The 21,380-nt window shown below is 47.7% G+C and overlaps 1 protein-coding gene across 9 annotated transcripts in view; it reads left to right on the top strand.

Annotated features, from left to right (window-relative positions):
* Window positions 1–4,474: 4,474 nt before the first annotated feature.
* NPAS3 (neuronal PAS domain protein 3) overlaps window positions 4,475–21,380 on the top strand; it is a 926,676-nt gene continuing 909,770 nt past the window's right edge. For 3 of the 9 annotated variants that reach the window (XM_070053764.2, XM_070053762.2, XM_070053759.2), the window contains exon 1: window positions 4,478–5,445. In XM_070053764.2, the coding sequence (XP_069909865.1) occupies window positions 5,288–5,445 (158 nt within the window). In that variant the 5' untranslated portion in view covers window positions 4,478–5,287. Of the gene's footprint in view, window positions 5,446–9,083; window positions 9,687–21,380 lie in introns of those variants that run through there. The other 6 variants (XM_070053763.2, XM_070053761.2, XM_070053767.2 and 3 more) reach the window with 4 other exon arrangements.

The following is a 21,380-nucleotide window of genomic DNA, read 5'->3' as shown; positions in this document are numbered from 1 at the left end:
TTAATAAAAATAGAATGGAAACCAGTTATCTGATTTGCTGTGTGATTGCTTAAACAATATCTTATCTTACAGAAAATGAAAACTTCATGTAAAAAACTCATCTCGTATAGTTGTTTTCAAAATGAAAACAACAACAAAACTCCATCCAAAGCAATTAACTACTCCTCAAGTCAGGCACTGTATTAATAACTTTACAATCAGTAAGAAAATTCAACGAAGAGTCCATTGTTTACATGGATATGCTTACCTGGTGGAACCAAATCAAACAGAAACAAAAGTTCCACTTAATACTCTGTGCACTTTTCACTGAAACAAAAACAGGATTGGCTGCTGGACCTGCAGTGCTAGCACCAATTTTATCTCCATGGCTCCATGCAAGTTATGATCATGCCACCAGTAACAGAAGGAGCAAACTAGAACCAACAGTGGGGACTCCTGGAGACTCATAGATTCATTTAAAGTCTTTAAACTTCAAAAGCAAATCACCATCGTGAAAAATTAAGGAAAAGCAACTTTTAAGATTGTTGTTTTCAGATGTTTGTCTTTAATATATGCTTTGAGTATTTTTTTATTTTGCATTTAAATGAATTTATCTTTAGGTGAGACTCGTTTGAGTTGCACATGTTTTGGAGTAATATGTGCCATCCTGTGACTATTTTAACTAAGAAAAACCGTTTGGATATCTTTCCCCATTCACTTGGTTCTCTAAACAATTTTTCTTCCCCAGCTGCCTACTACTGAATTATAACATACAGCTAAAGAATTCTTTCTTCTAACTAAACTGCCTCTTTCTAGCTATATATTTATGAAGTTCTCTGAGAATTAGTTTAGCATAAAGCTTCAGCTATTTCAGTGTTGGACACATGTAGTATTGGTATGAAAAAATCCTCAGAACTCCTCTTACATGTTCTATATGGATATGCATATATTATATATGATGATTTATTACATATTCTTAATTCCTTGTTTGTTTGGTCTTTTGAAATATCAAGAAGGGCTATATTTCTAAGTTTATGGTTTCTTTTCCTCCCCTGATATTATTGTTTTGCTTTTGCTTTTGAATGGACTATGAGATATATTAATAGCAGATAAAATATAACAGTAAGAGTTTGAATTTAATTTGGATTGAGGAATGAAGATGGAAAATTGGTGAAATCAAATATTTAACCCCTCTACGCAATGTGAAATCTTCCTCCCGTGATATGGAGGGACCATGATATTAGCTCAGAGCTCTTCTTACAATGAAGATTGGCCTCTCAGATTGTTGTAAATTAACATATGAATTTGTTTATGGAACAAACTCCCTTATTTGCAGCACAATCACTTCAATAAAAACACCCAACATCAGAGTACAGCACTACTTACACTTATTCATTACATATAGCATATTTATTCTATTCATTTTACGTTTTGCTCTATCTTATCCTGATCTCTGTATCCTATTTTATTTTCCTCCTGTATATCTGATCAGAGTAAAGCAAAAATTAGAATCAAGCTTTGTCATCTCCTCTCTTCTACCTGTCATTGGCAGCTTCTGACAGCCAATAGGGAAAATTCAGTAAAACCTTTTTGGTAAATGGAAATGAATTTTCAAAATAGATATTTTTATCATATGACCAAAAGGCACAGTTGCACTATGACAACAAGGCTGCAGATATAAATATGTAATTGTGATATATACATGTGTGTGTATATCATATGCCTGCATTCAGGTTTAAAACATCATGCAGTTCTTCTCTAAATATCTACATGCACCAAGGCTATGAAATGAGAAAGTATGCTAAGTTGAGCACTAACTGTAGTCTTTTTGGTGGAGTGAATGCTAAGGGCAATTTCTGAATACTGCTAAACAGCTACCAGCATGTCAAGATTTTAACTGAAGGAGCAGAGTAATGAAATCCGAATTACTAATGAGAGAATAAACTTATATTTTGCTCAAGGTCCTTAATGAACATGGAGATAAGCAGATCCAATAAGAAATGTGTCTCTCATGCATGCAAGCCCATCTTCTGACACCATACATGGAAGGATCAAATGCTGAGAGAAAGCAAGCCTGGGCATTCTAAGGCAACCTATTGTGCGTTTTGTCTTTGAGTATTTTTATGTGTTTCTGGTTTAGAAAAGAGAACTTCTGGAGGGCAGGCGCTAGGCTGTTCTCTTAAATATAGGTATTTGAAAGCTTGGAACTTCGAACTTGAATGTGCTCATTAAACTACCTTAATAGTTTACAATTGGGGAGGCTTCAGCCTATACAGCTTTAAATGTCTAACAACAACACTCACTTGTTTCTATTGTGATAATTTTGCCCTTTTAGGCTTCAGAGCAAAAAATTTCACTCCAAAAAGGAAGGGAGATAGGGTTACACATTTTCTGATCAACCACCCTGTGAAATCAGTGAATGAGGTTAACTGTCTTCCAGTCATAGACATGATGCTGAAACAGTCATCCTCTTTGCTTACCAGTAGGACTCGCTGTCAGTTGTGCAGAAAGTCTGTGTGAGGGAAAGGAGTTTTTTGAAAGATGCTGCAGTTTTGGCCAAAGAGGGTTTTTTTTCTCTCCCATCTGCCTCATTTGGGACCTTGGAACTGCCTGACTCTGACCTGGAATACTGTATGACGTCGGCAGAGTTCAAGCGCACAGGGCGGCCTCTGCCCACTGGTTGGCCTAGGCTTCAGTGCTAGGCACACCCGCCACCTGCGATGAGCCAATATTTCAGACACAAAGCAATGGTCTGCATCCGGGTTCGTCTTTGGTTTCATTCATCAGCCTCTTGCTGGGGCTTCCTTTGGCTAACAACAACACTGCAGGCCTGGACCAGGGCAGCCCCAAGGCGCTCCTGATCCTCAGGAGTCCCCGTGATCTCCCATGTCGGGCAACTGGGGAGGCAAGGGTGCCCCCTGAGGGCTCTTCAGACCCCACCCTGAGGGCGAGCTCCCGGAAAGAGGGAGCATTCAGATCCAGGCCCTCAACTCTGCTCGGCTGTGGCCCTCGACGGGGCGGCCCGGCACCACCCAGGCCCCGATGGCGCTCTCGCCCCCGCGTCCAACGGCCTCTCCCTTGACCCTGAACGACCCAGTGTCCCCAAAAGGCAGGCCACGGTCCCGCCAGAACACGCCCCCTTCTCTGGCCGGAGGGAGTCTGGACCCAGGTCAGGGCTTCAGCTACCTCGTGGGATCCCTCGCGCCAGCCACAGATGCTCATTGCTATTCTTTTTCCGTGCAACACGTGGGGGGACCCAGCAGTTTCATATCTCCTGGTATTATCTGCCGTCCAAAGCGTTTTCTTTGAGAGGAAAATGGAAACGCAGCTGCGCCGTGGGCCCGGCCAGCGCGAACCGAGGCTCCCTCCCTCCGCTTGCCCGCGGCGGCCGCTCCGGAAGCTGCCACGGGTTCGGGAAGCTCCGGGGGTCTGCCCTTGCAGGCGCGAGACGCCGCGGGCGACCACCACTCGCCTTTGTGCGTCGCAGCTGCAGCCCGAGAGTCAGCAGGGTGGCAGGGCACGCCCGGATCTGCAGCCCCCAGACCGTGTGCGGGCGGCCCCTGTCACTCTGGACCTCGGCAACTTCTGGCCAATGGGTCCTGGCTCTCCGGGTTCCCCGCGGGCCGGCTGCGCCCCAGGCTCAAAGGGTTAAACCTGTTGGCCAAGGGCCCGGGTGGTGGCGGTCGCCAAGCTTCGCTGAGCCCAACTTGGGTTTGCGCGGAGGGTGCCCGGGCCACTAGTCCCCCGGCTGCGGGGTCCGGGCCTTTGGCGTGCGGGGTGTGGAAAGGAGAACGAGAAGGGGGAAACCCGCAGCAGCTCCGGCAAAGTGGGGGCGCGGGATGGGAACGGAGCCCTAGCCCCGCATCCCACGGGGGTTGCTCCCAACAACCCCCACTCCTCACCCCGCCGCCCGCAACTCCTCTCCCCGCTCATAGGGCGGAAGAAAGGGGAGGAAGTGGGACAGCGGGGATCCCTGGCCGAGGTTGGGGGAAGCGGTGGACTCCCGCCACCCCCACCCAGCAGCGCAGGGAGGAGGAGGAGGAGGAGGAGGAGGAGGAGGAGGAGGAGGAGGAGGAGGATGCGCTGGGAGAGGCTCTCCCAAACCACACGCACCCCGCCGCACCCCCTCAAGCAACGCGGGTGCAAAAATGTGGAGAAGTCGCTGGGGAGACGCGAGGAAATAAACGCACGTGTTTTCTCTTTTTGTTTCCCTGGTGGTTGGAATTGGCAGAGTTGGTCTCAATTGCGGCTGCTAATTTATTCGTTTCCTCGGTCGAAAGGGGCGTATCGGGGTGGGTCGGCGGGGCACACCCGGGTCCCTCTAGCCGGACCGCCGTCCCCACCTTCCAAGCTGGTGCGGTGGGATGGGGGAGACCGAGCCGCCCGCCCAGCAGGAGCGGGAAGAACCCGTTCGGATAACGGAAGCAAACTCTCCTCTGCACAAAAGCGGCTTCTTTTCCCCGCTGCGCTCCGCACAGCATCGCTCCTCACTGAGTATCAAGTTCTCTGGGAGCTCAACTTGGCGCTCGGCAACCCTGGCGCGGCCCGTCGCGCGCAAGGAGGGCACCTAGGGGTCCCGTCTAGGAGGGGCAGCCCTGCGCCCCCATGGCCGTGCACGCGGGCGCCAGTCCAGGTGGCTGAAAGCCGCGAGCCTGCCTGGATGCTGGCTATTTTCTCTAGAGAAAGAAGGGGAGCGAGCGCGCCGTCGTGCACTTTGGGTCGGAAGTGCGAGGCGAGTGTGTGTGTGTCTGTGTGTGTGTGTGTGTGTGTGTGCGCGCGCGCGCAGAGGGGGCGGGAAAGAAATGCACCCTCCACTGACGGTCATTCCCTTGCACCGGCCAAGTCCTCGCCAAGCCTCCCGGTGCATCCTTCCTCCACCACCCCTCCCCTCCCCGCCTCAGCTGGGCTCGCGCGGCGCAGCCTGAGCAGCCAGTGAGAGCAACATCCTGCAAAGAGGGGGGAGCGTCGCTGCCCCCCAAAAGGGAAAAAAGGCCCCACCCTGACACGTTGGGTTGTTAGCAAGTCCCTCGCAAGCCCCCCGCACCTCCTCCCCGCGCTCTCGGCTCCCCCCCCCCGCCCCCCAGCCCGCTGCGCGCACATCAAAGCGCCTCTCCGCCGCGCACAGTGGCCGCGGCTCACTAATGGGATTGCAGGCTGGTGCCTGGCTCCGCTGCTGCCGCCGCCGCCGCCGCTGCTCGCGCTGCTGCTGCTGCCGCCGCCGCCTCCCGCGCCCGAGCCGGAGCCCGAGCCCGAGCCCCGCGCCAGCCCGAGCCCAGAGCCGCCGCGCCCGGGGGCCGAAGCCGCGGCGATGATCCGAATCTTTCCGGATTTCAGCGTGCAGGTGACGGCCGCGGCGGCCGGCGGGGCGGCCGCGGGGGTGCCGGCCGGCGCGGGCATGGGGAGGGCCGGCGCCGCGGCCAACGGCACCCCGCAGAACGTCCAGGGCATCACCTCCTACCAGCAGCGGTGAGTAGTTCCGCCCGGGCTGGGATGGTGCCTCCGCCCCGGGGTGCTGGGTTGGGACTCACTTTGCTCCTCTGTTTGGTGCCTGGCGACACACAGGCAACATTGCCAGGGCTCACTCTGCCTGCTCGCTCGTTCTACAGATGAGGAAGAAAATAATAATAATAATAATATAATTCACAATCCAGACTGAAAAGCACTACAGTGCGCTGGCGAAGTGAAGTCATCCTTCGCCCTCTGCCCGCCCCCTAAATCAGGAGCCTCGGCCCCGAGTAGCGGAGGAGTTGCAGCGAAGTCTGAGACGTCGCACGAGGTGCTTCTGCAAAGTTTGGGATCCCGGTCCCAAATTCCCGCAGAATTTTCTCCATGCCTCTGCCGAGTGCGGACCCGCGCTGATGGACAGCCAGGGGGGCCAACTGATCACCGGAGACTGATTGATCATTTGTTTCCAAACAGACTAGGAACGATTTTCACGTGTAGCGGTAGCCTTGCGATTCTACATAATAGTGTTATCATGTCACCTGTTACTACAGGGAAATACAGCATGAAATCCGAGTCTCTTTGGCGCTGTTAAGTATTCATTTTAAACGCATTATAATGCAAATGCGTGAGATTCGGAGATTCGAGCTAGCAAGCAAATTTCACAAAGTTAGGCTAGGTGGTGTGAAGGAAGTTTTAAAGTATTACTTGTTTGCATTTCTCCGAAGCATATTTGCAGATATCTTTTTAAAAATGCCAGATGTGATACTGAAACAGGAAACATTCTTTGACTCAATTAGGAAGGGAAGGGGGAAATTTTACCACCATCACCAGCCCTAGAACCCTAAAGTTTTTTCCTGAAGAACAACTTTCGATATTCCAAGATTTTATCAAAAATGTAATCCACAAACCTGCGCTGAGAAAAACGAACAATGTAGTGTGAAAGGTGAGCTCAGTTTTCTATGAGATGGAAGAAAAAAGAACATATGAAAGTGTGAAATTAAATATTTGTGTTTCCCAGGTTGCACACGATTAACCATCTGAGAGATCTGCCAATGGCATTTAACTTAAAATATACACAATGCATAATTCAAATAACAGTTCCTGTTTTTACCTTGTATTTCAAACTTCATTGATTTGAGAACCTTTGATTTGAACCAACAGTATTTAAACTGAAAAGGTTAAGATAATCGATCATGCCATATTTTGTGCCTTCTAACCAGTGGCCCAGTGACCAGAGCAGATTTTGCATAACACACTGAGTGTTTTCCAACTTGATGCCCAGTATTGCACATATTCTGTCGAAGACTTCATTATGGGCTCTGCTGATTGTTGGAAGTTTTAAAAAGAGTCTAAGAATAATTCAAAAAGGGACTATTCCTTGGCCAAAGAGATTGTTTTATTGAAATGATTTTAGTCTTGTTTTACTTCAGTGATTACAAGAACCTTTAACACAAAAGCTCTGCGAATCTTTCTAACGTAAAGGACTAGACAAGAGTTAAAGATTTTTTTCCCCCTTTTCATGGCTCAGGTATGTGTGTGTGTGTGTGTGTTTTGTCATTTATAAAACATTTCAATGACAATAGAATCTGGCGGTCAGTATTAAGAAGTGCAGGCAATAGTCACAATAGTGTGATCTGTGCAGTAGGGAGTCAAGGCTCAGAAATGTCAGGTGGCCTTTGCAGGATTTCAGGGCCCTCTGGGGACTGGCGCTACCCTAGGAGATAGGCACTGGGCAGAAGGGGCAGTCTAGAATGTCCAGCCTTTGCGTTTGCTCAGTGTTGGTGTTGAGATCATCTCAGGGCTCATTTTCTCCTCAAGACTGGAGCACACAGCAGTAGTCCCCCTTGTCTGACACCTGCACACAGAACGGGTGCTTTCTGCCTTCCTCTTTGGATTTGGGCTATTTGTCAAGCCTTTGAACGCCCCCGCAGTTCTAAAGCCTAAGGCTTGCAAAAGGATCAGCCCTCAACTTTAGCCATTGGGATGTATTATCCCTTCCTTCCCTTTCCATGTCCTGTTACTTTGATGGAAGAGAACATGGTCGCTGTGAAAAATGTAGTCTTCTTTGGTTTTGTGTCTCAGATTTGATGACACCTGTTACTGTCCTGAACTGTAGGGAATTTGGGGGCCAGAAGGCTGAGTCCTGTGGCAGGTGCTAGGGATGGGGTGTGGGTCTGCAAGTCCCAGTCCTCCAGCACTTCTTGGGGACTGTGTGCCACCCACATGTCTGGCTCTAGGGACTCCGAGTGCACACACTGAGTTTGCATCTTGGGCGCTGGATAGGTGTGCCAAACTGAATGGCAACACACCACCTTACAGAAGAAATATTTTCAGTACTTTTGGGAGTCTGACGAGGGAGTGACAGCTTGGGGGGGGGGGTCCGTCAAGCAGCGAATTGGCTGCCTGTGTGGAGACCACAAGCCATTCCCATGTGTCACCTTGGGGCTGCTCTGGAGCCAGGACTTCCAACTAGCAACTTCCCCCTTCTGGAGTGGCCTAAGTAGGTCCCGTGGGCCACACCTGCCAGCCCCCAGCTCAGCAGCTCTCATCTTCTCCTGCCTGTATAGTGTAGTCCAACGAGCGCTCCCACACCAGCAGGCCGATTCAGCACCACGGCCACCAAACCCACGGAAGCTCTCCTGCCAAGTGGGCAGCTCCTAGCCCTACCTGACTGCAAGGAGGGGATGCGGAGAGACCCCTTTTCAGAGCTTTATTTTGTTTCTGCACTTTAAGGCGGAATGCAACGCCTCACACAGGACTGATGTCCAGAGATCGGGCTCTTTTTAGTTATTCCAAGTGGAAATGCTCAGGGAGCAGTGCTTTCTCCTGGCCCGCTTGACACGTGACTGACCCAAGTCTCTGCGTAAAAAGCTGCCTACACGCTGCTGCCCAGTGGCTAAGGGAGGAAGGTGCGCTGGCCAGGGTTCTACCCAGGGGCCAGGATTCCAGGGTTGGCCCCACACCGAGTCGCTCTAGGCCTCGCTGCGCCCTAACGGGGCGGGTGGCGACGGAGCTGGAGCCCAGAGGGCCGGCTGCCCAGTGCCAGGGAGCAGGCCCTGAGTCTGGAGGGGCATCTCAAGGGTTGGGCCATTCACCTGTGCACCTTGGGGTGTGCACGCCAGTCCGTGCGCGACCCGTGCAGATGCGCCGGCTCCGGGAAGGCGGCGGACAGTGCCGCCGCCGCCGCCCCCGCCCGCGCTCACTTCCGCTGCCCCGAAGGCGCGCGCGGGACGCTGTCCTGCCCCGGCTCACTCCCGCGGCCGCCCAGTTCCTCTTTCGCTTTCTTTCTTCGCTTCTGGCTGCGATCCTCCAGAGAAGCGAAGTGTTCGCAACTGCAACTGAGTGGCGTTGTTGCGCCGGCAGCCGGGCTTCCCCGTCCCCCCAAAGAGAGCGAGCAGGAGAGAGAGCGAGCGAGAGAGCCAGAGAGCACGAAGGGGGTGTGTGTCTGCGTGCGAGGAGCGCTCTGGAGCAAAGCAGCTGGAAAATACCCAGAAATACTTTCACAGCGGTCAAGCTGGGAGCCCCCTGCGTGTCGTCCTCGTCCCCGCCCCTCGGGGCCTAGGCCCGGCCGCCCCGCCGGGAGCGTGTGTGCCCCACCTGTCACCAGGCCAGCGCCGGCGGGGGCGGGGGCCGGGGGCGTGCGAGGCGGCGCGCGAGGCTGAGAAGCCGGAGGCGGCGGGGCCCTGGGCCGGGCCGCCCGCGGGGCCGCGCGGCCGCCTCCCCCCGCCGCCGCCGCCGCCTCCCCCCCCTCCTCCGCCGCCGCCGCCGCCGGTCGCCTGTCTCCGCGCCGGGCATGTCTCGGGAGCCGGGGCGGCCCGGGCCGCGGGTGCTCTGCGGCGCATGGACGGCGGCGCCCGGCGAGCAGGGGGAGGAGAAGGCGCAGGCGGCAGAGGAGGCGGCGACCTGCGGCGGGGAGCACCGGCGGCGCGAGGGGACGGCCGGTCGCCGGCCCGGTTCGGGCCCCACTACTTTTCCGTAGCCTCCCCGCCTCAGCAGCGCGGCCGCTGCCGCTGCCGCCGCCGCCACGGCCACGGCCACGACCACGGCCGCCGCCCGCCGGGCCGCCGCCGCCGCCGCCGCCGCGCGCGCCGCGCACGCCCGCACCCACTCCCGCCGCCCCACGCACACGCACACCCCCGCCCGCCCCGCGCCCCCACCCCGGGAGGGGGGGAGAGAGGCAAAAAGTAAGAGAGGAAAAAAAATAGCAGGAAGATGGCGCCCACCAAGCCCAGCTTTCAGCAGGATCCTTCCAGGCGAGAACGGTAACACTTTTCTGTTTATTGAACCTGCCGCCGGGCCGCTTGCTCCCGCCGCCGCCGCCGCCGCCGGGGTGGCGGGGCCCGCTCCGCCGCCCGCCTCCTGGGCCGCGAGCCCGCGGGGACCGCGTCGGGGGCTTGCGGCGCAGCGCCCGCCCGCCTCCCGCGCGCATTGTCCGCCCGCGGCGGCTGCGGCAGCGAGCGGGCTCTGGCGGCGGCGGCGGCGGCGGCGCCAGGCTGTGCGAGCAGTCGCACCCCCCTCGGCTCGGCGAATGGAGTGACTCGCCGAAAAAAAAAAAAAGCAAAAAGAAAGAAATGCAAAAGAGGAAAGAAAAAAAAAAGAGCGAGCGAGCGAACGAGCGAGACAGAAAAAGCGAAACAAGCAGAAAAGGAGAAGGCGCCGCAGTGTGCCGGGCAGCGGCGGCGGCGGCGGCGGCGAGGGTGGGGGGCCGGGGATCCCCGGGGCCGCCGCGGGTCCCTTGGCAGCTGCTCTCGAGGAAGGGCATGAGGCTGGGGAGGGGGAGGGCGGGCGAGGCGGGCGGAGGCGGGGAGGCCGGGGGCGGGGAGCGCGGAGCTCGCGCCAGGCCCGGCGGTGTCGCGCGGGGGCCGTCTCCGCGCCCAGCACTAGGCCGGGCCGCGCGCGAGCCGCGCGCCGCCACCGCCTCCCCGCCGCCCGGGCTGCGCCCGCAGCAGCCTCGGCCAGTCGGGGTGCCCGGCTCTGCCCTCCGCGCGCTCGCGCCCCTCTTAGTCCCACCCGCACTCGCACCCGCACCCCCACCCCCCAAGCCAAGAAAAACCGCAAAAGCCAGAAGCAAACCCCTTTCGGTGCAAAGCCGCCGACGCACGGCGAGCCGCCCAGTGCGCCCGCAGTCGGAGCAGCTGTGCCCCGTTCGTTCCTGTTTGGGGAGCTGTGTTTTGAAAAAGTTCCTGGTGAGAATTGCATATCCAGTCGAGCGTGTCTGTTGGAAGTTAGTTAAACTAGTGGAGCCGAAGGGAACGGGAGTTGGCGTTCCAAATATGCTGGCCCCGTCCTACGTGAATGGCATGCTGAGGATGCCCAGTAACCAAGCACGTGGTGTTCCCTCCCGCTGTCCACCCAGCCTACTTTGTTTGGAATCCGATTTGCTATTAATTGGCAGCGTTAATGACATGAGTTGCATATAGCATATTGGCTTGAGCAGCGTGCCGAGGAATGCCTCAGTAGGAAGCATGAAATGTTACCCGTTGACTCAGGAGGAAAACAAATACGGTCCGGTGGGCACCCCCACAGCACGGGCAGGGACCCTGAGTGGCCTCGCAGGCTTCCGTGGACGTGGAAGGAAGATGAGGGACCTGCAAGATGCGATTACTGTTACGTGGCCAGTTCTCTTTGTGAGACCACAGAGTGTGTTGAGGCAACATAGTATGGGACCCAGAGTTCAACATCAAGAGAAGCTGGGAGAGTCTCAGACGTCAGTGCCTTTAAAAGCTGTTCTGTTTAGAGTGTTGCTTGTTTCTGTCGTGCAAAAGGGACGGCAGGCTTGTCAGGGTTTTGGAACTAGTTTGGCTAAGTAGCTACCTTAGTGACTAATTCCAAACTCTCGATGAATCCGTCAAAGTCATGTATCAAGGTAAATCATCCAGAATCCAGTTTTTAAAAGAGGTTAAATGTACACAGCGTTAACTGTGACTCGGTAAGGGCAGAAGACACCTGACAGCTCCTGTAGTTACAATTGAACATTTAATTCTTAAGAAATACTAGTGTTTTGTGATGAATTCACATATTAAATATTTTACTCTTAGAGGTAGAGAAAATAATTTATTGCAACACTGTGCAAGCCTGTTGATGGCTATTTCTTTTCTAACATGGTGGCAAATACTTTTTGAAATCAGAAGTTTCTAATTGATTTCCTTCCCCTTCCTCCTCTTCCTTCCCACCTTCTCCTCTCCCTCCCTCCCTGCCCCATCCCTCCCTCTTTTTCTCCTTCCCTCCTTTCCTGCCTTCCACTTTATCCCTCCTTCCTTCTTTTCTCTCCCTCCTTCCCTCCCTCCTCCTTTCCCTCTCTCCCTTCCTCCTTTCTTCCTCCCCTCTTTCTTTCTTCCCCCTCAGTTCAGTTAGTAGTAAATGTATTTACTGGGTTGGCCTCAGTAATCTCTCTAGCAGTGGCCTATTTGTGTGCCATTTTGGGAATTTCTCTGAGATAGGAATCTCGAAGATAGAATTAATTTCTAGGGGAAACTTCATAGCCTGTGCATGAGCGCGTTCTTTATCACCTGTCTCCATTTGGCATTCGAAGAAGGTAAATCAAAGCGTGCGATTTGTTATTCTGCTCCACTTGAGAGCTGAACTAAATAACACTTGGTCTGAAATTCTGATTGAAGTTGTAGGAGGATATACTGTATTTAATTTAATGCCCTTTAATAGCATCTTCTTGTTCAGCTTGGATGCTGTCATTTTAAAGGTTGGATCTGAGAAGGTTTAACCTATAGGGAGAGGGAGGAGTAATAACGGGGCAAAGGGGCAGAGGAACATTACAGAGGCGATGAGGGAGGGAGTTATAAACTAAGCGTTGCAAACAGCAATAATCACAAACTTGGCCTGTTATCCAAACAGTTGTTTTATGCCCCAAGGGTTTGGTTTGTTATCAGGGTTTAAATGCTCTTAGCACTGTAAGTGTAAATGTTACACATGAAGTTGCTTTGGTTCTGTAATGAGAAGGCAGTTTGTTTGGGAGGGGGATGTTGCTCCTGGTTACCTGCTTCAGCTAGGTTGAGGCCCTGGCCGGCTGCGTTTGCACTTGGTGCCGAATTTGCTGCTTCATGAGAGTGTTTCTCTGTAAGTGTTGAACACAGATGTGTTTAGAGGAGGTGACTTTCTGTGGACGTGTTGTAAGTTGTCTCCTTCCATTTACTCACAAAAACAGTTTCCAAATCACCGATTTTACAAAAGCATTTATGGAGACTACTGCTTTTCAAATATACTTGTGGTCAGAAACTTCCATAGGGGAAAAAAAAATCTGTCTTTTGAATTGCCTCCTTTATTTATGAAATGGCTGGCTTAAGTTTGAGAGTACAGAGCTCATTCCTTGTAAGTTTTAGAAAAAGCCACTTGTTCTTGACAATGCCTTTCGTTACGATGTAGTGCTACTCAGATGTCTCCGAATCCTACATACAGAAAGTGCCTCGTGAGATCCTGGAAGAGCAAGCTGGAGACTCTGTGTATAAACTTGTTTGATTTTCCTGAAACTCCAATAGATTTCAAATCATGGAGCGCTGCCACAGAGATTTTTCTGCTTTGTGGATGTATAGGACAGAAGCTCAGACGGATGCCCATGCTCCTTTGCAAAGCATATTCAGGTAGCATGGAATTGTGGGTTTAAAAGTAAAGGTGGGGGTGGAGTTTTTTTTTGGCAATCTTTCTCTCTACAGTGTAAAGCTTAAACGGAGTGATAAATGATGATATGCATTGTCTAACACTTGCTTATATATATAAATAGCTCCACAAGATTGCTTAAATGATAATCGAAAATATGAAATAGGATGGCCTTCGTATCGCAAGGCCAAGGGTCCACAAATGGAAAAACTGAAATAATGAAATATTTCCAAGGCAACAGACTGTCAACAAGAACTGTAATGCATGGGCATATCCTAGATCCACGAGAGAGGATATTGGATGGCAGAGCTCCAGAGTCAAGAGTTCTAATGACCTGGATTACACAGGACAGCCCCCCCCCCCCTTCACAGCTTCCTGATTTCCAATTTCTTATTTATGAATTGAGAGACTCCAAGTGAGCAACATGCCCATCATTAGATTTCACTTGATACAGTGAGCAAACTGGAATTCAGTGTCACTTGATGCTTTTGGTCTCTTGTGAAAAGTTACGTGAGGTATTTTCAGTGCCTGATGCTGTTATGATCGAAGTTTTGCTCCTCAGGTCTTTCTGTATTCTTAAAATGTGACTTGGATGTTTGACTCAAAGTTACGTGTAGTGAGTACCCCTGCCAGCAGTAAATTTGGTAATAGGTACATGGCTCTTTAAATATAATCTACAAATTAGAACAGTTTGATAATTTCAGTAATGTGAATTTGGGGTTTATCCTGCAATTCTTCCATATATTTATTTAGCTCTAAAATAGAACCATTGTATGGGAATGACAGGATTTCTAAGAACCATTAACTTTTTTTTCCTCTGCCCTTCATCTTGGCGTGGGATTCCCTGGCATGTTAAAACGCCACCTGTTTGAAGTGCGACATGCAGTCCTGTATCTTTGGCGACATTTCCTGCAATTGGGTACAACATACCTGCACGTCCATACACACGAATAACATGCTTTTATAAAATGGCACTTTGGGGAGAGGTTACAGGCAGCTTTTATTTAGATTTTTAAAAACAAACTGTCAAGATTCATACTTTGGCATCTTGATGGGGAATATGTCACAGAAGGTTCTCAAACACTCCAGGTAATGCTTTCTCTTGTAACCATCCTCAGGTGCTTTGTTATCCATAACAACCCCAGTCTGGTTTTTCTGCAATTGTGATTTTCTTTCTTAGGCAGACTGTCACTCAATTTAAGGAGAGTGGAAGGTACATGAGAATGGAACCATCCCTGCCCCATACTATGTTTTGCATGGCCTGCTTTTCCTACTTTACAGCATTTAATCATTTTAGTTTTTTTTGTTTGTGTGTGTGTGTATGAACAGCTGTGTATTGCAGTTGGTGTAGAATCCAGCTTCAATTGTTTCATGGATGTGTCTTTAGCTGTTTAGGATGGCTGAGTTGGAAACTTAGTGAAGAAGTTAGTATGTTGAAATTTTTCATTGAGTGGTTGATTAAACATTACACTTAAAGTCTTAAATGTTACCAGAGTTGCACATACAGGAATATATAAAACTTCAAATATTTAAATCAGTGATTAGGTGGGAACTTCAAGAATTTATGGGAAAATTCAGTTGTTTGCATTTAATGATGTTAGTATTTTCACAGTCAATAGTGGCCTTTTTTTCCCCTCATTGGACAGTGTAATAAACCAACTGTAACTGAATGGTATTTTTACTGCGCTGGGCCTCATTAGTGTGAATAGGATGTTTGCACTATTAAGTTTGATAGAACCTTACATAGTTAGAATAATTTGTAGTAATATTAGTAATACTGCAGTGCATAAACAGGATATGGCTCAGAAAGAATAGAATGACTGCAGCGGGGCCTGCAAGGACCCCGGCAGTCACAAGAGGAAGCAGCCCCAGAGGTGGTTGTCTGTGTGCATTTGTCAGGTGTTATGTTGTGGTGCATTAATGGAATACCTGTAGTATGTGTACAACATCATGCGGTGCACGATGACAGCCTCCTGGCCCTGGCCTGTGGTTATCAATGGGCTCTTCCACTCAGCTCTGCTTACCGAACCTCTCTGCCTTGGAGCACAGTGGCCTGTGCTGGGGACAGTGTTGGGTCATGTGCCCTGTAAGAGCAGTAGCTTGGGTTGTAGACGTGCCCTTAGACTGGACATGCAAAAAGTTATGGAGACTCAGAAAACAACCTTTTCTGAGATGGGAAAAAGTGCAGAATTCATGGAAATATAAGGCTATCTTTCCACTTCTGCCAGCTTTGTGTTCTGGCAAGATAGGCAACTGATTTGTGAACGATTGTAATTGGTTACTGTAAGTGGGTTAGAGGCTCAGAAAGGAAAGAAAGGGAAGCATTGCTGACTACATATAGGGCATTTCAAAAGTTTCATGGGGATGGAATGAAACAGTAACCTTTCTTGGGACAAACGTTCTGAAATTCATGCAAATTTTTCATAATGCATTTTCCATGACAGTTCTTACACCACAATAAACTTACCCTTTTATTCCATTTTCCACAGACTTTTTGAACTATGCTTGTGTAAAGTGAAATTACAGATTTTAGAAAAGAAGTTTGGATGGGATTTGATAATTGATTGCATGTATTGAACACTTACTACACCAGCTGCGTTTCAGACACTGTATGTGATACTGCGAGGTGATCTTCTCATTAATGTTGCCACTGTCCTTATAATAGCCCCCACACATGGTAGAACAAATAGAGGCTTAACAACCCTAGTGAAGGTGAGATTGAAGAGAGTTTGTGTCCAGTGAGGATTTAGGCCATGTAGTCTCTGTGGATGCGTAACAAGTGTGTGTGTGTGGGGGGGGGGAGAGATTGACAGATTTTCCTATTTTCCAAAATCAGAGACACATGACTTTTCACAGAGTTCTAGTAATAGAAGGACCCATTAAACTACGGCCAGTGACCCTTGTTTCTTCTGTTTCGGTCCTTCATCAGGTATTTGGGGAACTTCTGAAAGGTAGTGTTTAGAAAGTCCTAGGAGGAATCAGTGTTTGGAGTATCCTCACCTCACACTTCAACATTCCAGGAGACTTTAGGCCAGATCCACAGCTGTGTCTACGTAGGGCAGATTTTAACTAAATGGCTCGGGGACAGTCTGCTCCATCATGTGCCTCTTTGCTCACAACATGCAGAGTAGAAAGGGCCACGTCTATGTGCACCTTCCGTGATGCCTCAGAGGGTGCTGCAGTCTCCTTGAAGATTATGGTTGAGGCCCGTTTATTTCATGGTAGGTTTGCCACTGAGTGGGTGGAAACAGCCTCAAGGGGGTTTCTGAATAACATCTTGTAGTACCTAACTGTGTTTGTGGGTATTGTGTTTTTAAAAATTATTTGAAAAAAGAGAGAGATAGAACGAGAGAAATACACACCCACCCACAGTGGCCATCACTAGGCTCAGCTGGATCTTGGGGCCAGGAACTTGATCCAGAGCTCCCACGTGGCTGGCAGGGACCCAGTTCTTCAAGCCATCACCAGTGGGTTCCAGGTCCTGTAGTTGCAGGAAGCTGTATTCGGGAGATGTAGCCTGGAATCAAACCAAGCTCCTCTAACTAGGGGATGTGGGCAGGCATCTCAACTGCCAGGCCAGATGCCTGTCCCTGGATATTGTTGCTGAAATATATGAGGACTTGTACAAGCTGGCCTCCTCCCAAAATATTTGGCATTGTAATGATTATAGCAAGCATTTATATAGCATTATGTGCTAATAAACAGATACTCTCCTAAGGACTTTACCTATAAACTCGATTAATTAAAAATATAACATGTTAAAAAATGGGCCATATGAAACTGCATAAATGGGAAGTTGCTATTTAGGCCTCCTTCCCCTCAACACGCACCCCACGACTTCCACAAAGGGAAAGTCTGAGCCTTGGGACCATTTTTATTTCTCTATGCCAGGAACCACAGGGGTTGGTATGGTAGGTAGCAATTCTTGGGCAAAAAACTAGACCCTAGGAACCTTTGCACCATTGGACCCAAAGCTACATTTGCAGAAGAGAACCAAGTCACCCTTATCTTTAGCTTTTTTAGTGTAATACTGTCAACCAAATAGCTACTTTAAACATAAAATGTATGGTCGAAATTTCAGAACTTAAAAGGACCAGCTAGTGGTTCTTGAGTATTTGTGGTTGAAAAGGGTATTTTGCTTGTGCATCTTAAATATTCGCTAACATTCATAAAGAAAAGGTTGCCTTACAAAATGTGGGGAGGGCCTCATTTAGAGAGATGCTTTACTAAAATATCAAAGATAAAAAGCGAGAGTCAGAAGTGTGAGAAGAGACTACAGAATTTAAAACAGCAGTCAGATCACCTTAAAATCATTGAATCTGATTACAGTGTTTTATTACCCTTGGTGTGTTAATGCAGACTTAGAGGGCTCTGGCCAGAGTACATCTTTTGAAAAGTAGCACCACATGCCATTTTTAAAAAGATCACTTTTTGAAACCATGGATCATTTCATCAACATCTCATTACATCTGATGGATGAGTGCTTTTTCATTTGTAGGATTTGTAAGAATATTATGTAAAGAATTATATTATAAATAAAAACAATATTATTAGACTAAGAGTCATCTCTATGGAGATAGAGCTGTAGTCAACTGGCTCTTCCCAAGCCTCCTAGTCAGCTACTTGGAAACACTGAGGGGCGTGGGGGGGGTGGGGGGACTATACTAGATAGAAACTTTGTTCCTGAGTAAGTGACTCAGGCTGCAGTATGTTGGTGGGGGCAAGTGGAATGACTGAAACTGCTCAATGTCTCCTGCCTTTCCTAAAAGGAGACATCAACCAATAAGGATACTTTAGTAGTAACAAATATGTATTGTGCTGATTGAGGGAGCGTTTTTTTCCCTCCAAAAATAATTTATTCTTCTGGTTCTACTTCTAAAAGACATATGCATTCTACTCATGTATGAGTATATGAATGGAATAATATTGTTATTGTCCAAATTTTTGTATATGATAAGCACAGTTTCTATATAAGCTATGTATACATATACATACATATACACTGTTTGCAACATATGTTTATATAAATTATATACTGAGTCTACTTAAAGTAGAAAACTATTACAAAGATATCTATCCAATCATAAACGTCTTACTTTAGTTGGAGTTAAATTTAAATATATGCAGTGGATTGGTGACTTTTTTGTTTTCCTAATGCTGTAAGGAAAAGTAGGCTCATCATTTTTTTTTTGCACATTTTTATTGTTCTGTGTAAATGTAATTTGTTAATCCTGTGAAATTTGTCATAGATAAATTTGCTTGGATTATCTTGTCACCACCGTATCTGCATTCTTTTGTTCATTGCTTATTCATAATTTAACAGTCTGGCAGTGAGCCTTTTTGGGATGCTCACAAAAGATATATGACCTCTACCAGCTGCTACTATAACCTGCAGAATGCACAGCGAGACATTAGAAACGTGAGGATTCCTCTACTGATTAAAGTGCTCTTCATTTAAACAGTCTGTTTGGAAGAATCTCAGGAATCTCTTGCTACCAGCAGTTTTGATTTTTTTTTTCTTCTTAACAAAATTGTTTCTATCATTTGAATCTTGGTTTGATATATATTCTTTTTCCAGATTATCCAAAGGAACTGAATTCCTTGCACAGTGTTTCTTTATAAGTAGATACTTTAAAAAATTATTTGGGGCCTGGGGAGATGTCAAAGTTATCCAGAGATGGTTCTGTTGGGTAAGGAAGAGTGGAGCAAGGAGACACTCTCCCATCCGAATCTCAGAAGAGATGCTTCCTTTAATCCTGTTTGAATCCCAGTCCTCTGCAGTTTATATTCTAAACCCTCTGGATTACGTGGTATGCAGCAGACATTAAAAATAAAATGCTACTTGAAGTGTAACCACATCTTTAGGTTTTCATTATTCTAAATTCGTTTAGTGCACGAATTTCTTCTTCTTCTTGAGCCTCTCTCTTTCTCTCAATCAGCAGATCAGTTTATGAGTAATGGTTAGTTTTTGCCTCTCTTCTGTGCAGGCATATGATTACAGCTCAAAATAATTCATTGCTAATCCATGCAGTATTGGTTCATCTCCATCATTCTGTGCTGTGATTAGAGCCTCAGGCCTGGTGCCTTGCTTTCCACTCTGATTTTCTTTAACTGCAACCCTTGTTTTAATATAGTTCTGTAGTCACCACTCTGCTACCAGTCCTTCACCATTGCTCATATATATCGATTGCAGTAGATTAATATTTATTTGAAGCTATTTTTCAGACTTTGTGAAAAATGTATTCATTTCTTACGGTGAATCTTCATCTAAAGGGAGGGGGAGAGGAAAATATAGGGCTCAGCTATGCAAGTCTTCGTGGAGAGTGAAACTATTGCTTTACCAGCCTTGATTCATCACTCCAGTGAGTGATTCTTTGTGTACAAATCAGAAAGTTTCGTTTCCCTTAAACAATTTTCAGATGGATTGAGCTTCATTGTTAAGGGCTTAACTCTTTTTGTTTTTAACAGTTCTAGAATGCCTCTCTATATTTTCTCAGTGTATGCCTTAGCCAGGACAGTCACCATAATGTGCATCAACCAGCTTGTGTTGAGCATTTCCAGACGGGGACATGAAGCTATCATTTTCCCGAGCATCAAAATTTGGCAATTTTGCCAGAAGGTCATCTAACAGATTTTTAAAAGACTTTGTTTCAGATCTCAGTAGTCCTGTGTTCCTTTTCATAATTACTTTCGTCTCATTGTAGCTGTGTGTTTGAAAGTGTAGGTCAATGAGGATGATTGCATTCAGAATTTCATGATCTGTGTAGTGGAACAAATTGAAAGCAAAGCCTGTATCAATCACTGTGAAGGGAGGGTTAATTGTTACCGCTTCTCAAGCCTCTGGACAGATAAACCAGTAATGAAATACTTATTGCTCTGATATGTGAATGCGAAAGGATGAAACAATGGAAACAGAAGCAGTCTGCAGAGATAACCAAAAAGGCAAAGAAAAAAAAAAGCAAAAACTGCATGAAAGTGTGGAGTGTCTACTGCATTAAGTCTCTGGAAGTAATGTTGTTTTTAGCCTCCATCCCCATCTTTTTTTTCTGGCAGGTTAGGCCAGTATCAGATACCAGGTTGCTAAAGCCAAATAAGAATATAAATGGAAACCACTCTTTCTGCTAAAATAAAACAAAACAAAACAAAAAGAAAAGGGAAAGTACAGCCCTATGCTTTATAGGAACTCTGTATGTTTTGTAAAAATAATGTTTGAGTTACTATTTTAAAACCTAGTGATGCTACTTGTGTTAGATACTGCATATGCACAAATGGCAAATTCCAGAATGTTTGAAAGGACTGTTCCCTTTTAAGGAATTTCAGAAGTATTAGTCCATTGTAGACCAAAGTATAGAAGAAATTGTGTACTACATTGGGAAATAGTAAAATAAGAATTAGTGTGGCAAAGAAATCATGAGATTAAAAACACTTAACCTTTTCTTCCATATGAACTTAACATTTAAACATTTGTTAGTTACTTATATGTTGAAATATATGCAAAAATATTTAGCCAAATTGAAGTCTTAGGCCCATGACAATCATCTCAACACAGTGGGTAGTTCTGAAAATTAATGAGAATGATAATACTGTAAAGACTGTTCCAGAGTTTGCCCAAATTCATTATCTAAGACTCTTGTTAAGAACATCTCAAAGAATTTTAACCAGGAAAATATATTAATGGTTCAAAAGCATTTTCAAAGCCCTGAATTATAAAAGTATAATGGAATTATATATGCAAGAGTTATAGTTAGCAACACAGATAGCAGAAGACACTGTGAAGGCACATTTTCCCAGCGCCCGTGTTGCTGTTCCATGTGGTTTCTTCCTTAAGGTTAAATCTCACACAGCATCTTTTATTTACTTTTTTGTTTTGTTTTTGGGACAAAAAAGTCAGGCTCATTTAAACAATGAGATGAAAGCCTTCCCGTGAATAACGGGAAGTTTACTATGAAAAGTTAGGTGTATCCATCTTTTAGCCTTCATTTCCCAGGTGATGCAATTGCCAGCAAGGTAGAGCATTCCTAGCAAAAGCAAAGAATTTCCCCACATCCTTGTGTTTCTCATTAGAATGTTAAGAATTTCCTGAGGCCCGATGCTGTGTCCTACTGCTGTGGCTGCACGGCAGGCAGCTGCAACGCAGGGCTGGAACCCAGCGCTTCCTGTGACCACGGCCCCATTCTTTAACTAATGCGGTTTTGTATATTTTAAAAGATACCTGTGGTAAGTAATGCTATATAGCAGTGCTGATTTGGGGTATTCAAACCGCAGAAGTCGGTGGAGAGAACCTTCACCAAGACTGCACCAAAGGGTGTCAGTCTTTGGGTACAGCAATGGGCAGGCAAACAAGCAAG

This window comes from Oryctolagus cuniculus, chromosome 12 (genome assembly GCF_051225735.1).
Source record: "Oryctolagus cuniculus isolate XC-2025 breed Fujian yellow rabbit chromosome 12, ASM5122573v1, whole genome shotgun sequence".
NCBI lineage: Eukaryota > Metazoa > Chordata > Mammalia > Lagomorpha > Leporidae > Oryctolagus > Oryctolagus cuniculus.
This window is presented reverse-complemented; position numbering and strand designations above follow the sequence as displayed.